This window comes from Osmerus mordax, chromosome 25, assembly GCF_038355195.1.
Source record: "Osmerus mordax isolate fOsmMor3 chromosome 25, fOsmMor3.pri, whole genome shotgun sequence".
NCBI lineage: Eukaryota > Metazoa > Chordata > Actinopteri > Osmeriformes > Osmeridae > Osmerus > Osmerus mordax.
This window is the reverse complement of record NC_090074.1, coordinates 3,556,797-3,573,055: the sequence shown is the minus strand read 5'-3', so window position 1 is coordinate 3,573,055 and position 16,259 is coordinate 3,556,797. Positions and strand designations below refer to the sequence as shown.

Below are 16,259 nucleotides of genomic sequence, written 5' to 3'. Positions count from 1 at the left end.
CTAATACTTCAGTGAAATAGTAGACTACTGTTTCCGAAAGTAGATGTACTTCCTTAATAATATCAGCTTATATTGTACATTACACATCACAATTGTGTGTCATATCACAAAGTAAAATGAGTAAATAGTTATCACCCTGGCCTCTTTTCTTGTGGCGTTTCTGCAGCTGCCTTGCAGTAAAGCTATAGTTAGCCTAGCTATCCCCCAAGTTAACAGATGCTAAACGAATGTTCTGGCAAAGGTAGTCACGCGTGTTTTCGTGACGTTAGTGACGCAGTGACGTTAGTAACGTCAGTGACTGTGGCTAGCAAATTAGCCACCGTTAGCTTCACTTTTCGCCACAAAAACTTAATTTAAGCTTAAACCATGCAACGGAACGTAAATTCCAATAGAAGCAACTCAATCGCTACCAAGACGAAACTTTTGACACCTACGTTGTCTATGTAGGCCAAGTATTTACTGAGTTTTAGGGGGGCAAAAAGAAATAAAAATAATAATAATAATAATAATATATATGTGAGAGAACAAAGGTTGTGCTCTCGCCGAAGGCTTGAGCACACCCAATTAATAATCATTATAAGGAGACATTATGTTGGATAATATATATATAAAAAAATGAAATATCCTGCCTGCTTGCATAAATATTCAACCACCAGACATTGGTATTTGGTAGATCCACTTCTAACTGCCATGACAGAATAAATCATTGTAATTTTGGGGCTTCCTCAAATGCTCAAAGTAACACGTCAACAAGTCAATAATCATTCAAAACCTTCCTTGTGAAATGTCAGAATCCTTTGAAAAGGCACTCATGTCACAAATTCTTTGTCGGAATCCAAACCGGGATTCATCAGTTTAGTCATGCTAAACCCCTCTAACCATAGGGGTTCAATTCAAAAAAGGGATTTTGATGTTTAGTTACTCTTTGATGGTTTACAGTTGGAGGCAGGCCAAGGTAATTGTGTCATAGTTTAAACAATGTCTTTCATCTGTGTGAACGTTTTATTGTTAACATCAACAAAAAAACAAACTGGACCTAAATTGGGTAGCTGTGGAAATCCTTTAATAATTCATATTAAAATTTCCCAAATCCCTCAGAACCAGGACAATGTTACTAGATTGGTTATACTGTCTACTAATTTTTAAGGAACATTTAATAAAGCATACAGGTTTAAGTAATGTGATTTTCTCCCCCTGATTATCCTGTTGTTGTTCTAGAGCAGGAGTACACACAATATGTATTAAAGGTCCACCTGTGAATGTTAAACAGTGTCATAGGTCCAGAAAGGAAGATGAGCTACATTGTGTAGCAGTATATATAAATTCAGCAATAAAGTGTGGTGGCTTTCATCAAAGGAAGACATGGCACTGATTGGTCCTACTTTGCAAAATAATTCAGAACCACTTATCAATTCTTACACAAACCTGAACTGCAAAAACAAATAATAGAAAATTTCTTTGTAATTATTCAATTTTATTTATTTATTTTGGAACTCAGAATGAATCATTCTAAACACAATGCTTCAAACTACTCCTACCATGACACCAATATAACCTACAATAATATAGATTTTGTATTTCAGTGCTTTTAAATAAAATATCAAACACAAAGACATTTCAATGTACCATTTGCAATTCAGTGAGATATAATTGAACAGTGGTCTGAATTATTTTGTGAAGTAATTTATATAAAAAATGAAGTGTGGTGTATATCAGGTACTTTTTTCTACTAGCTTAGCATCAGTGAAGTTCAGTCATTAACAGCTCGTTGTCTTATAAATCGAGCTACCTTACTGGAGATTTCTGCTCCAACCCTAATCTAGAACACTTGATTCTGATAAGTATCAGGTTTATGTGCTTAATCATGTCAGTTATCACTGCTGAACTCCTTTAATAATTGATATTAAAATATTCAAAATCCCTCAGAACCAGGACAATGACATCATGTCATCCATCCAGGCCAGTGATTGGCTGTTGGCTTGTCAAGCTTTGTATTAAACAGATAGGCTGTGTGAGCTCCCATTCACTCACCTCAGGGGGTGGAGTTGTGGTGAGGTAAGGACTGGAAGACAAGATAGATTCAACTCAGCTACAGCTGCCTAAGTAACTCTCAATGGGAAGGTTCTTCCCTCCGTGTATTCTCTGGCTGTGAATGTGATGTTAATGTCTCTCTCTCTGTTTCTGTTTAATAATCTGTCTGCTTCTGTATTCCCTCGCAGGGAACACCGCTGTACAACATGAACCAGGTGAATAACACCTTTACACAGCCATCCGAGTTTGTCATCGTGGGCTTCCCAGGTATCCAGCCTGAGTACTACAACCTGACGGCCTGGTTGTTCCTCTTCCTCTATGTGATCACGGTGGGGGGCAACTTCCTGCTGGTGGTGCTGTTTGCTGTGGAACACAGCCTCAAGAAACCCATGTACATCATCATGGTCAGTCTGGCCCTGTCTGACATCGGTAAGACAGGCAGAGGGATATTTCCCTTGTTTGAACACAGATTGGCAGTTGAAACAAGAATCAGAATCTTGCAATGTTTACAGTTCCTCTCTCTCTCTGCTGCATCCTCTCTCCCTCTGTCCATCTTTCTGAGCTGAAAATACTAGACCAACATGACTCTGCACCTGATAATGAACCAGCAAGGGCTCTTGTTCCACCTGTCTCTGTGTGTTTCCCAGGCTTCGACACTGCAGCCCTGCCGAAAATCATCGCTCGTTACTGGTGGAACGATGGGTCTATCAGCTTCCACACCTGCATGATCCAAGCACATATAATACATTTCTTTGGCACCTTGAACTCCCTCATCATGATGACCATGGCTGTGGACCGCAGTCTGGCTATCTGCTTCCCTCTCAGGCACAAGCAATTACTAAATTACTTTCTAAATTAGGTTGATGTTTTTATGCACAAATTCACTGTTTACACTAAGCACAGTTTGTGTTGTTATTAATCTTGCTACTGTGAAATATGCATTAAGGAGTGGAGTGTGATGTTACTAGTGTTCCCTTTACTTTGTTCCTACTACAACCTCCGCCCCCCCTCTCAACAGGTACCCTGTGTTGATGAGCAATAGGATCATGACAGGCATATCAATCCTTTCCTGGATGGCAGCCAATACCACCCCTGGTGTCTCCACCTCCGATTATTCCCGGCTGGTCCCTTACTGTAAATCCAACAAGATCCTGCATGTCTACTGTGATTTGGTCGCTCTCCCTCAGATTGGGTGCGGAGATTTCTCTGCCCTCGTGCAGAGGACTACCTCGGTGGCCATGTTTGTCCTCCTTGGGCCCCTGTCCCTCATTATCTTGTCCTACGCCTGTGTCATTGTCACGGTGATGAAGATGGCCACCTTACAGGTGAGAGTGAGTGTGTGTGTGGGAGGGAGGGAGGGAGAGAGAGAGAGAGAGAGAGAGAGAGAGAGAGAGAGAGAGAGAGAGAGAGAGAGAGAGAGAGAGAGAGAGAGAGAGAGAGAGAGAGAGAGAGAGAGAGAGAGAGAGGGAAAGGAAGAGAGAGAAAGAGCGGGGCAGAGAGAGGGCGCGTACAGTCGTGTAGTCCCTGTAAACTGAACTCTAACTCACTGTGCTGTTCTTTCCAGGGCAAGCTGAAGACCCTGTCTACCTGTGCCACTCAAGGGCTAATCATCTTCATCTACTACATCCCTCGTTTCGTCGTGTATTCTACCTTCCTCGTCCCGTCCCTGGTGTTGCCCACTGACCTCCGCATCGGCACAACTCTCTTCTACACTCTCTTTCCCCCTCTCATCAACCCCTTCATCTACTGCCTCAGGACCAAAGAGATCAAGCAGCTGCTCAGACGCTGGGTCCAGCGCTGGACAAGCAATGACCTGCGGAAGACCAACACAGTCTCTTCCATCACTAAATAACACACACTAGGGTCAAATGTGACATAAAGGTGTTTGCTAAGGTTGTGTTAACAAGCTATTTACTGAGAAGGAAGACAGACTGAAATAATGTACAAAAGGAATAAGACACAATATATTTACTTTAAAGAACGTATAGTTGTTAGATTTGTTATACTATTCAACATACGTTATGGAACATTTAATAAAGCATACAGGTTTAAGTAATGTGATTTTCTCCCCCTGATTATCCTGTTGTTGTTCTAGAGCAGGAGTACACACAATATGTATTAAAGGTCCACCTGTGAATGTTAAACAGTGTCATAGGTCCAGAAAGGAAGATGAGCTACATTGTGTAGCAGTATATATAAATTCAGCAATAAAGTGTGGTGGCTTTCATCAAAGGAAGACATGGCACTGATTGGTCCTACTTTGCAAAATAATTCTGACCCTTTTAAAGATTCTTACAAGTAACTGAATGGCAACTGGGGCATCAATCTTTTGTTTAAATTATTAAGATTTTATTTAAAAATATTACAACTCAGAATTAATCATTATAAGGAGACATTATGTTGGATAATATATATATAAAAAAATGAAATATCCTGCCTGCTTGCATAAATATTCAACCACCAGACATTGGTATTTGGTAGATCCACTTCTAACTGCCATGACAGAATAAATCATTGTAATTTTGGGGCTTCCTCAAATGCTCAAAGTAACACGTCAACAAGTCAATAATCATTCAAAACCTTCCTTGTGAAATGTCAGAATCCTTTGAAAAGGCACTCATGTCACAAATTCTTTGTCGGAATCCAAACCGGGATTCATCAGTTTAGTCATGCTAAACCCCTCTAACCATAGGGGTTCAATTCAAAAAAGGGATTTTGATGTTTAGTTACTCTTTGATGGTTTACAGTTGGAGGCAGGCCAAGGTAATTGTGTCATAGTTTAAACAATGTCTTTCATCTGTGTGAACGTTTTATTGTTAACATCAACAAAAAAACAAACTGGACCTAAATTGGGTAGCTGTGGAAATCCTTTAATAATTCATATTAAAATTTCCCATATCCCACAGAACCAGGACAACGTTACTAGATTGGTTATACTGTCTACTAATTTTTAAGGAACATTTAATAAAGCATACAGGTTTAAGTAATGTGATTTTCTCCCCCTGATTATCCTGTTGTTGTTCTAGAGCAGGAGTACACACAATATGTATTAAAGGTCCACCTGTGAATGTTAAACAGTGTCATAGGTCCAGAAAGGAAGATGAGCTACATTGTGTAGCAGTATATATAAATTCAGCAATAAAGTGTGGTGGCTTTCATCAAAGGAAGACATGGCACTGATTGGTCCTACTTTGCAAAATAATTCAGAACCACTTATCAATTCTTACACAAACCTGAACTGCAAGAACAAATAATAGAAAATTTCTTTGTAATTATTCAATTTTATTTATTTATTTTGGAACTCAGAATGAATCATTCTAAACACAATGCTTCAAACTACTCCTACCATGACACCAATATAACCTACAATAATATAGATTTTGTATTTCAGTGCTTTTAAATAAAATATCAAACACAAAGACATTTCAATGTACCATTTGCAATTCAGTGAGATATAATTGAACAGTGGTCTGAATTCTTTTGTGAAGTAATTTATATAAAAAATGAAGTGTGGTGTATATCAGGTACTTTTTTCTACTAGCTTAGCATCAGTGAAGTTCAGTCATTAACAGCTCGTTGTCTTATAAATCGAGCTACCTTACTGGAGATTTCTGCTCCAACCCTAATCTAGAACACTTGATTCTGATAAGTATCAGGTTTATGTGCTTAATCATGTCAGTTATCACTGCTGAACTCCTTTAATAATTGATATTAAAATATTCAAAATCCCTCAGAACCAGGACAATGACATCATGTCATCCATCCAGGCCAGTGATTGGCTGTTGGCTTGTCAAGCTTTGTATTAAACAGATAGGCTGTGTGAGCTCCCATTCACTCACCTCAGGGGGTGGAGTTGTGGTGAGGTAAGGACTGGAAGACAAGATAGATTCAACTCAGCTACAGCTGCCTAAGTAACTCTCAATGGGAAGGTTCTTCCCTCCGTGTATTCTCTGGCTGTGAATGTGATGTTAATGTCTCTCTCTCTGTTTCTGTTTAATAATCTGTCTGCTTCTGTATTCCCTCGCAGGGAACACCGCTGTACAACATGAACCAGGTGAATAACACCTTTACACAGCCATCCGAGTTTGTCATCGTGGGCTTCCCAGGTATCCAGCCTGAGTACTACAACCTGACGGCCTGGTTGTTCCTCTTCCTCTATGTGATCACGGTGGGGGGCAACTTCCTGCTGGTGGTGCTGTTTGCTGTGGAACACAGCCTCAAGAAACCCATGTACATCATCATGGTCAGTCTGGCCCTGTCTGACATCGGTAAGACAGGCAGAGGGATATTTCCCTTGTTTGAACACAGATTGGCAGTTGAAACAAGAATCAGAATCTTGCAATGTTTACAGTTCCTCTCTCTCTCTGCTGCATCCTCTCTCCCTCTGTCCATCTTTCTGAGCTGAAAATACTAGACCAACATGACTCTGCACCTGATAATGAACCAGCAAGGGCTCTTGTTCCACCTGTCTCTGTGTGTTTCCCAGGCTTCGACACTGCAGCCCTGCCGAAAATCATCGCTCGTTACTGGTGGAACGATGGGTCTATCGGCTTCCACACCTGCATGATCCAAGCACATATAATACATTTCTTTGGCACCTTGAACTCCCTCATCATGATGACCATGGCTGTGGACCGCAGTCTGGCTATCTGCTTCCCTCTCAGGCACAAGCAATTACTAAATTACTTTCTAAATTAGGTTGATGTTTTTATGCACAAATTCACTGTTTACACTAAGCACAGTTTGTGTTGTTATTAATCTTGCTACTGTGAAATATGCATTAAGGAGTGGAGTGTGATGTTACTAGTGTTCCCTTTACTTTGTTCCTACTACAACCTCCGCCCCCCCTCTCAACAGGTACCCTGTGTTGATGAGCAATAGGATCATGACAGGCATATCAATCCTTTCCTGGATGGCAGCCAATACCACCCCTGGTGTCTCCACCTCCGATTATTCCCGGCTGGTCCCTTACTGTAAATCCAACAAGATCCTGCATGTCTACTGTGATTTGGTCGCTCTCCCTCAGATTGGGTGCGGAGATTTCTCTGCCCTCGTGCAGAGGACTACCTCGGTGGCCATGTTTGTCCTCCTTGGGCCCCTGTCCCTCATTATCTTGTCCTACGCCTGTGTCATTGTCACGGTGATGAAGATGGCCACCTTACAGGTGAGAGTGAGTGTGTGTGTGGGAGGGAGGGAGGGAGAGAGAGAGAGAGAGAGAGAGAGAGAGAGAGAGAGAGAGAGAGAGAGAGAGAGAGAGAGAGAGAGAGAGAGAGAGAGAGAGAGAGAGAGAGAGAGGGAAAGGAAGAGAGAGAAAGAGCGGGGCAGAGAGAGGGCGCGTACAGTCGTGTAGTCCCTGTAAACTGAACTCTAACTCACTGTGCTGTTCTCTCCAGGGCAAGCTGAAGACCCTGTCTACCTGTGCCACTCAAGGGCTAATCATCTTCATCTACTACATCCCTCGTTTCGTCGTGTATTCTACCTTCCTCGTCCCGTCCCTGGTGTTGCCCACTGACCTCCGCATCGGCACAACTCTCTTCTACACTCTCTTTCCCCCTCTCATCAACCCCTTCATCTACTGCCTCAGGACCAAAGAGATCAAGCAGCTGCTCAGACGCTGGGTCCAGCGCTGGACAAGCAATGACCTGCGGAAGACCAACACAGTCTCTTCCATCACTAAATAACACACACTAGGGTCAAATGTGACATAAAGGTGTTTGCTAAGGTTGTGTTAACAAGCTATTTACTGAGAAGGAAGACAGACTGAAATAATGTACAAAAGGAATAAGACACAATATATTTACTTTAAAGAACGTATAGTTGTTAGATTTGTTATACTATTCAACATACGTTATGGAACATTTAATAAAGCATACAGGTTTAAGTAATGTGATTTTCTCCCCCTGATTATCCTGTTGTTGTTCTAGAGCAGGAGTACACACAATATGTATTAAAGGTCCACCTGTGAATGTTAAACAGTGTCATAGGTCCAGAAAGGAAGATGAGCTACATTGTGTAGCAGTATATATAAATTCAGCAATAAAGTGTGGTGGCTTTCATCAAAGGAAGACATGGCACTGATTGGTCCTACTTTGCAAAATAATTCTGACCCTTTTAAAGATTCTTACAAGTAACTGAATGGCAACTGGGGCATCAATCTTTTGTTTAAATTATTAAGATTTTATTTAAAAATATTACAACTCAGAATTAATCATTATAAGGAGACATTATGTTGGATAATATATATATAAAAAAATGAAATATCCTGCCTGCTTGCATAAATATTCAACCACCAGACATTGGTATTTGGTAGATCCACTTCTAACTGCCATGACAGAATAAATCATTGTAATTTTGGGGCTTCCTCAAATGCTCAAAGTAACACGTCAACAAGTCAATAATCATTCAAAACCTTCCTTGTGAAATGTCAGAATCCTTTGAAAAGGCACTCATGTCACAAATTCTTTGTCGGAATCCAAACCGGGATTCATCAGTTTAGTCATGCTAAACCCCTCTAACCATAGGGGTTCAATTCAAAAAAGGGATTTTGATGTTTAGTTACTCTTTGATGGTTTACAGTTGGAGGCAGGCCAAGGTAATTGTGTCATAGTTTAAACAATGTCTTTCATCTGTGTGAACGTTTTATTGTTAACATCAACAAAAAAACAAACTGGACCTAAATTGGGTAGCTGTGGAAATCCTTTAATAATTCATATTAAAATTTCCCATATCCCACAGAACTAGGACAACGTTACTAGATTGGTTATACTGTCTACTAATTTTTAAGGAACATTTAATAAAGCATACAGGTTTAAGTAATGTGATTTTCTCCCCCTGATTATCCTGTTGTTGTTCTAGAGCAGGAGTACACACAATATGTATTAAAGGTCCACCTGTGAATGTTAAACAGTGTCATAGGTCCAGAAAGGAAGATGAGCTACATTGTGTAGCAGTATATATAAATTCAGCAATAAAGTGTGGTGGCTTTCATCAAAGGAAGACATGGCACTGATTGGTCCTACTTTGCAAAATAATTCAGAACCACTTATCAATTCTTACACAAACCTGAACTGCAAGAACAAATAATAGAAAATTTCTTTGTAATTATTCAATTTTATTTATTTATTTTGGAACTCAGAATGAATCATTCTAAACACAATGCTTCAAACTACTCCTACCATGACACCAATATAACCTACAATAATATAGATTTTGTATTTCAGTGCTTTTAAATAAAATATCAAACACAAAGACATTTCAATGTACCATTTGCAATTCAGTGAGATATAATTGAACAGTGGTCTGAATTCTTTTGTGAAGTAATTTATATAAAAAATGAAGTGTGGTGTATATCAGGTACTTTTTTCTACTAGCTTAGCATCAGTGAAGTTCAGTCATTAACAGCTCGTTGTCTTATAAATCGAGCTACCTTACTGGAGATTTCTGCTCCAACCCTAATCTAGAACACTTGATTCTGATAAGTATCAGGTTTATGTGCTTAATCATGTCAGTTATCACTGCTGAACTCCTTTAATAATTGATATTAAAATATTCAAAATCCCTCAGAACCAGGACAATGACATCATGTCATCCATCCAGGCCAGTGATTGGCTGTTGGCTTGTCAAGCTTTGTATTAAACAGATAGGCTGTGTGAGCTCCCATTCACTCACCTCAGGGGGTGGAGTTGTGGTGAGGTAAGGACTGGAAGACAAGATAGATTCAACTCAGCTACAGCTGCCTAAGTAACTCTCAATGGGAAGGTTCTTCCCTCCGTGTATTCTCTGGCTGTGAATGTGATGTTAATGTCTCTCTCTCTGTTTCTGTTTAATAATCTGTCTGCTTCTGTATTCCCTCGCAGGGAACACCGCTGTACAACATGAACCAGGTGAATAACACCTTTACACAGCCATCCGAGTTTGTCATCGTGGGCTTCCCAGGTATCCAGCCTGAGTACTACAACCTGACGGCCTGGTTGTTCCTCTTCCTCTATGTGATCACGGTGGGGGGCAACTTCCTGCTGGTGGTGCTGTTTGCTGTGGAACACAGCCTCAAGAAACCCATGTACATCATCATGGTCAGTCTGGCCCTGTCTGACATCGGTAAGACAGGCAGAGGGATATTTCCCTTGTTTGAACACAGATTGGCAGTTGAAACAAGAATCAGAATCTTGCAATGTTTACAGTTCCTCTCTCTCTCTGCTGCATCCTCTCTCCCTCTGTCCATCTTTCTGAGCTGAAAATACTAGACCAACATGACTCTGCACCTGATAATGAACCAGCAAGGGCTCTTGTTCCACCTGTCTCTGTGTGTTTCCCAGGCTTCGACACTGCAGCCCTGCCGAAAATCATCGCTCGTTACTGGTGGAACGATGGGTCTATCAGCTTCCACACCTGCATGATCCAAGCACATATAATACATTTCTTTGGCACCTTGAACTCCCTCATCATGATGACCATGGCTGTGGACCGCAGTCTGGCTATCTGCTTCCCTCTCAGGCACAAGCAATTACTAAATTACTTTCTAAATTAGGTTGATGTTTTTATGCACAAATTCACTGTTTACACTAAGCACAGTTTGTGTTGTTATTAATCTTGCTACTGTGAAATATGCATTAAGGAGTGGAGTGTGATGTTACTAGTGTTCCCTTTACTTTGTTCCTACTACAACCTCCGCCCCCCCTCTCAACAGGTACCCTGTGTTGATGAGCAATAGGATCATGACAGGCATATCAATCCTTTCCTGGATGGCAGCCAATACCACCCCTGGTGTCTCCACCTCCGATTATTCCCGGCTGGTCCCTTACTGTAAATCCAACAAGATCCTGCATGTCTACTGTGATTTGGTCGCTCTCCCTCAGATTGGGTGCGGAGATTTCTCTGCCCTCGTGCAGAGGACTACCTCGGTGGCCATGTTTGTCCTCCTTGGGCCCCTGTCCCTCATTATCTTGTCCTACGCCTGTGTCATTGTCACGGTGATGAAGATGGCCACCTTACAGGTGAGAGTGAGTGTGTGTGTGGGAGGGAGGGAGGGAGAGAGAGAGAGAGAGAGAGAGAGAGAGAGAGAGAGAGAGAGAGAGAGAGAGAGAGAGAGAGAGAGAGAGAGAGAGAGAGAGAGAGAGAGAGAGAGAGAGAGGGAAAGGAAGAGAGAGAAAGAGCGGGGCAGAGAGAGGGCGCGTACAGTCGTGTAGTCCCTGTAAACTGAACTCTAACTCACTGTGCTGTTCTTTCCAGGGCAAGCTGAAGACCCTGTCTACCTGTGCCACTCAAGGGCTAATCATCTTCATCTACTACATCCCTCGTTTCGTCGTGTATTCTACCTTCCTCATCCCGTCCCTGGTGTTGCCCACTGACCTCCGCATCGGCACAACTCTCTTCTACACTCTCTTTCCCCCTCTCATCAACCCCTTCATCTACTGCCTCAGGACCAAAGAGATCAAGCAGCTGCTCAGACGCTGGGTCCAGCGCTGGACAAGCAATGACCTGCGGAAGACCAACACAGTCTCTTCCATCACTAAATAACACACACTAGGGTCAAATGTGACATAAAGGTGTTTGCTAAGGTTGTGTTAACAAGCTATTTACTGAGAAGGAAGACAGACTGAAATAATGTACAAAAGGAATAAGACACAATATATTTACTTTAAAGAACGTATAGTTGTTAGATTTGTTATACTATTCAACATACGTTATGGAACATTTAATAAAGCATACAGGTTTAAGTAATGTGATTTTCTCCCCCTGATTATCCTGTTGTTGTTCTAGAGCAGGAGTACACACAATATGTATTAAAGGTCCACCTGTGAATGTTAAACAGTGTCATAGGTCCAGAAAGGAAGATGAGCTACATTGTGTAGCAGTATATATAAATTCAGCAATAAAGTGTGGTGGCTTTCATCAAAGGAAGACATGGCACTGATTGGTCCTACTTTGCAAAATAATTCTGACCCTTTTAAAGATTCTTACAAGTAACTGAATGGCAACTGGGGCATCAATCTTTTGTTTAAATTATTAAGATTTTATTTAAAATATTACAACTCAGAATTAATCATTATAAGGAGACATTATGTTGGATAATATATATATAAAAAAATGAAATATCCTGCCTGCTTGCATAAATATTCAACCACCAGACATTGGTATTTGGTAGATCCACTTCTAACTGCCATGACAGAATAAATCATTGTAATTTTGGGGCTTCCTCAAATGCTCAAAGTAACACGTCAACAAGTCAATAATCATTCAAAACCTTCCTTGTGAAATGTCAGAATCCTTTGAAAAGGCACTCATGTCACAAATTCTTTGTCGGAATCCAAACCGGGATTCATCAGTTTAGTCATGCTAAACCCCTCTAACCATAGGGGTTCAATTCAAAAAAGGGATTTTGATGTTTAGTTACTCTTTGATGGTTTACAGTTGGAGGCAGGCCAAGGTAATTGTGTCATAGTTTAAACAATGTCTTTCATCTGTGTGAACGTTTTATTGTTAACATCAACAAAAAAAAACAAACTGGACCTAAATTGGGTAGCTGTGGAAATCCTTTAATAATTCATATTAAAATTTCCCAAATCCCTCAGAACCAGGACAATGTTACTAGATTGGTTATACTGTCTACTATTTTTAAGGAACATTTAATAAAGCATACAGGTTTAAGTAATGTGATTTTCTCCCCCTGATTATCCTGTTGTTGTTCTAGAGCAGGAGTACACACAATATGTATTAAAGGTCCACCTGTGAATGTTAAACAGTGTCATAGGTCCAGAAAGGAAGATGAGCTACATTGTGTAGCAGTATATATAAATTCAGCAATAAAGTGTGGTGGCTTTCATCAAAGGAAGACATGGCACTGATTGGTCCTACTTTGCAAAATAATTCAGAACCACTTATCAATTCTTACACAAACCTGAACTGCAAAAACAAATAATAGAAAATTTCTTTGTAATTATTCAATTTTATTTATTTATTTTGGAACTCAGAATGAATCATTCTAAACACAATGCTTCAAACTACTCCTACCATGACACCAATATAACCTACAATAATATAGATTTTGTATTTCAGTGCTTTTAAATAAAATATCAAACACAAAGACATTTCAATGTACCATTTGCAATTCAGTGAGATATAATTGAACAGTGGTCTGAATTCTTTTGTGAAGTAATTATATAAAAAATGAAGTGTGGTGTATATCAGGTACTTTTTTTCTACTAGCTTAGCATCAGTGAAGTTCAGTCATTAACAGCTCGTTGTCTTATAAATCGAGCTACCTTACTGGAGATTTTCTGCTCCAACCCTAATCTAGAACACTTGATTCTGATAAGTATCAGGTTTATGTGCTTAATCATGTTAGTTATCACTGCTGAACTCCTTTAAACAATTCATATTAAAATATTCAAATCCCTCAGAACCAGGACAATGACATCATGTCATCCATCCAGGCCAGTGATTGGCTGTTGGCTGGTCAAGCTTTGTATTAAACAGATAGGCTGTGTGAGCTCCCATTCACTCACCTCAGGGGGGTGGAGTTGTGGTGAGGTAAGGACTGGAAGACAAGATAGATTCAACTCAGCTACAGCTGCCTAAGTAACTCTCAATGGGAAGGTTCTTCCTCCGTGTATTCTCTGGCTGTGAATGTGATGTTAATGTCTCTCTCTGTTTCTGTTTAATAATCTGTCTGCTTCTGTATTCCCTCACAGGGAACACCGCTGTACAACATGAACCAGGTGAATAACACCTTTACACAGCCATCCGAGTTTGTCATCGTGGGCTTCCCAGGTATCCAGCCTGAGTACTACAACCTGACGGCCTGGTTGTTCCTCTTCCTCTATGTGATACACGGTGGGGGGCAACTTCCTGCTGGTGGTGCTGTTTGCTGTGGAACACAGCCTCCAGAAACCCATGTACATCATCATGGTCAGTCTGGCCCTGTCTGACATCGGTAAGACAGGCAGAGGGATATTTCCCTTGTTTGAACACAGATTGGCAGTTGAAACAAGAATCAGAATCTTACAATGTTTACAGTTCCTCTCTCTCTCTGCTGCATCCTCTCTCGCTCAGTCCATCTTTCTGAGCTGAAAAGACCTAGACCAACATGACTCTGCACCTGATAATGAACCAGCAAGGGCTCTTGTTCCACCTGTCTCTGTGTGTTTCCCAGGCTTCGACACTGCAGCCCTGCCGAAAATCATCGCTCGTTACTGGTGGAACGATGGGTCTATCGGCTTCCACACCTGCATGATCCAAGCACATATAATACATTTCTTTGGCACCTTGAACTCCCTCATCATGATGACCATGGCTGTGGACCGCAGTCTGGCTATCTGCTTCCCTCTCAGGCACAAGCAATTACTAAATTACTTTCTAAATTAGGTTGATGTTTTTATGCACAAATTCACTGTTTACACTAAGCACAGTTTGTGTTGTTATTAATCTTGCTACTGTGAAATATGCATTAAGGAGTGGAGTGTGATGTTACTAGTGTTCCCTTTACTTTGTTCCTACTACAACCTCCGCCCCCCCTCTCAACAGGTACCCTGTGTTGATGACCAATAGGATCATGACAGGCATATCAATCCTTTCCTGGATGGCAGCCAATATCACCCCTGGTGTCTCCACCTCCGAATATTCCCGGCTGGTCCCTTACTGTAAATCCAACAAGATCCTGCATGTCTACTGTGATTTGGTCGGTCTCCCTCAGATTGGGTGCGGAGATTTCTCTGCCCTCGTGCGGTGGACTACCTCGGTGGCCATGTTTGTCCTCCTTGGGCCCCTGTCCCTCATTATCTTGTCCTACGCCTGTGTCATTGTCACGGTGATGAAGATGGCCACCTTACAGGTGAGAGTGAGTGTGTGTGTGGGAGGGAGGGAGAGAGAGAGAGAGAGAGAGAGAGAGAGAGAGAGAGAGAGAGAGAGAGAGAGAGAGAGAGAGAGAGGAGAGAGAAGAGAGAGAGAGAGAGAGAGAGAGGGAAAGGGAAAGGGAAAGGGAAAGGAAGAGAGAGAAAGAGCGGGGCAGAGAGGGGGCGCGTACAGTCGTGTATTCCTGTAAACTGAACTCTAACTCACTGTGCTGTTCTTTCCAGGGCAAGCTGAAGACCCTGTCTACCTGTTGCCACTCAAGGGCTAATCATCTTCATCTACTACATCCCTCGTTCGTCGTGTATTCTACCTTCCTCGTCCGTCCCTGGTGTTGCCCACTGACCTCCGCATCGGCACATCTCTCTTCTACACTCTCTTTCCCCCTCTCATCAACCCCTTCATCTACTGCCTCAGGACCAAAGAGATCAAGCAGCTGCTCAGTCGCTGGGTCCAGCGCTGGACAAGCAATGACCTGCAGAAGACCAACACAGTCTCTTCCATCACTAAATAACACACACTAGGGTCAGAGCTGTGACATAGAGGTGTTTTCTAACGTTGTGTTAACAACCCCATTTACTGAGGAGGAAGACCGACTGAAATTAGGGACAAAAGGAATATGATACAACCGGAATATTTACTAAAAAGAACATGCCGTTTTAGATTGATTATCCTGTCCAGCATATTTTATTAAACGTAAAATAAAGCATACTGGCTTAAGACATTAGATTTTTCTCGCCTAGGGTGTGTGAATGGATGAATGAAACACAAGTCAATTCAAGGACAGTAAAACAAGATAGGTTGATTAATTTGTATTCAAACGTACTACTCTACCGCTATAAATCTTATTGTTACAAAGTAGATTTGTTTGTCGTCTCCACCCTGTAATACTTATTTCATTCCAAAAGATGGCGTCAACTCTCCAATAATGATTTATTGCAAACCAGCGAGGTGCGAGTATACGTATAGCTCATTTGAGGTGATTTGGTCATAGACATTGGTTATGTTAAAATACAGTAATGTCTTCCCATGCTTGAGAATACATCTATAATCTATCACTGGAAGACAGGTAAAATTATGATTCCAATTCCAAAGATGGGAGAATGGATGGAAGAATTTGTATTGCTTGTCATGACACAAACTTTTGCTAAAGTAGACCATAACCAGCAGTCGTGTTTATTTGGACCATGCCTATCAGTGATTGACCTGGGCCATGCTGTCATTCGTTCATTTATCGCTACAATAAAAATATCATGGAGCACTATAAATATACAATGGGGGCGAGCAACAACTCTTGACGACCTTAAGACCCCTTGCATTGATTGATTGAATTACTGCCAGCATAATCACGTTTTAGCTAGAGTAATCCAACCCAAGCACCT

The 16,259-nt window shown here is 41.2% G+C and overlaps 4 protein-coding genes across 4 annotated transcripts; all 4 read left to right on the top strand.

The window, feature by feature from the left end:
• Positions 1 to 2,237: 2,237 nt before the first annotated feature.
• On the top strand, positions 2,238 to 3,883 carry LOC136933757 (olfactory receptor 1500-like). The gene is made up of 4 exons (XM_067229274.1): positions 2,238 to 2,460; positions 2,679 to 2,856; positions 3,050 to 3,356; positions 3,596 to 3,883. The coding sequence occupies exons 1-4, from the start codon at positions 2,238 to 2,240 to the stop codon at positions 3,881 to 3,883; spliced, it is 996 nt and encodes a 331-aa protein (XP_067085375.1).
• A 2,193-nt stretch (positions 3,884 to 6,076) lies between these two features.
• LOC136933759 (olfactory receptor 1500-like) lies at positions 6,077 to 7,712 on the top strand. Its single transcript, XM_067229276.1, has 4 exons — positions 6,077 to 6,299; positions 6,518 to 6,695; positions 6,889 to 7,195; positions 7,425 to 7,712. The coding sequence occupies exons 1-4, from the start codon at positions 6,077 to 6,079 to the stop codon at positions 7,710 to 7,712; spliced, it is 996 nt and encodes a 331-aa protein (XP_067085377.1).
• A 2,193-nt stretch (positions 7,713 to 9,905) lies between these two features.
• LOC136933726 (olfactory receptor 1500-like) lies at positions 9,906 to 11,547 on the top strand. Its single transcript, XM_067229236.1, has 4 exons — positions 9,906 to 10,128; positions 10,347 to 10,524; positions 10,718 to 11,024; positions 11,260 to 11,547. Exons 1-4 carry the CDS (start codon positions 9,906 to 9,908, stop codon positions 11,545 to 11,547), a joined length of 996 nt encoding a protein of 331 aa, XP_067085337.1.
• Positions 11,548 to 13,739: 2,192 nt separating this feature from the next.
• Positions 13,740 to 15,391, top strand: LOC136933695 (olfactory receptor 6N1-like). The gene is given in 7 exon segments (XM_067229186.1): positions 13,740 to 13,859; positions 13,861 to 13,963; positions 14,183 to 14,360; positions 14,554 to 14,860; positions 15,105 to 15,131; positions 15,133 to 15,180; positions 15,182 to 15,391. Coding segments are annotated over 7 exon segments (993 nt in total).
• Positions 15,392 to 16,259: the final 868 nt, after the last annotated feature.

Bases quoted from the DNA above. Each gene is read 5' to 3' on its own strand.
- LOC136933757 (XM_067229274.1), top strand. From the start codon at position 2,238: ATGAACCAGGTGAATAACACCTTTACACAGCCATCCGAGTTTGTCATC. The intron at 2,461-2,678 runs GTAAGACAGGCA...TGTGTTTCCCAG, and splicing joins TCTGGCCCTGTCTGACATCG to GCTTCGACACTGCAGCCCTG. The intron at 2,857-3,049 runs GCACAAGCAATT...CCCTCTCAACAG, and splicing joins GCTATCTGCTTCCCTCTCAG to GTACCCTGTGTTGATGAGCA.
- LOC136933759 (XM_067229276.1), top strand. From the start codon at position 6,077: ATGAACCAGGTGAATAACACCTTTACACAGCCATCCGAGTTTGTCATC. The intron at 6,300-6,517 runs GTAAGACAGGCA...TGTGTTTCCCAG, and splicing joins TCTGGCCCTGTCTGACATCG to GCTTCGACACTGCAGCCCTG. The intron at 6,696-6,888 runs GCACAAGCAATT...CCCTCTCAACAG, and splicing joins GCTATCTGCTTCCCTCTCAG to GTACCCTGTGTTGATGAGCA.
- LOC136933726 (XM_067229236.1), top strand. From the start codon at position 9,906: ATGAACCAGGTGAATAACACCTTTACACAGCCATCCGAGTTTGTCATC. The intron at 10,525-10,717 runs GCACAAGCAATT...CCCTCTCAACAG, and splicing joins GCTATCTGCTTCCCTCTCAG to GTACCCTGTGTTGATGAGCA. The intron at 11,025-11,259 runs GTGAGAGTGAGT...TGTTCTTTCCAG, and splicing joins TGAAGATGGCCACCTTACAG to GGCAAGCTGAAGACCCTGTC.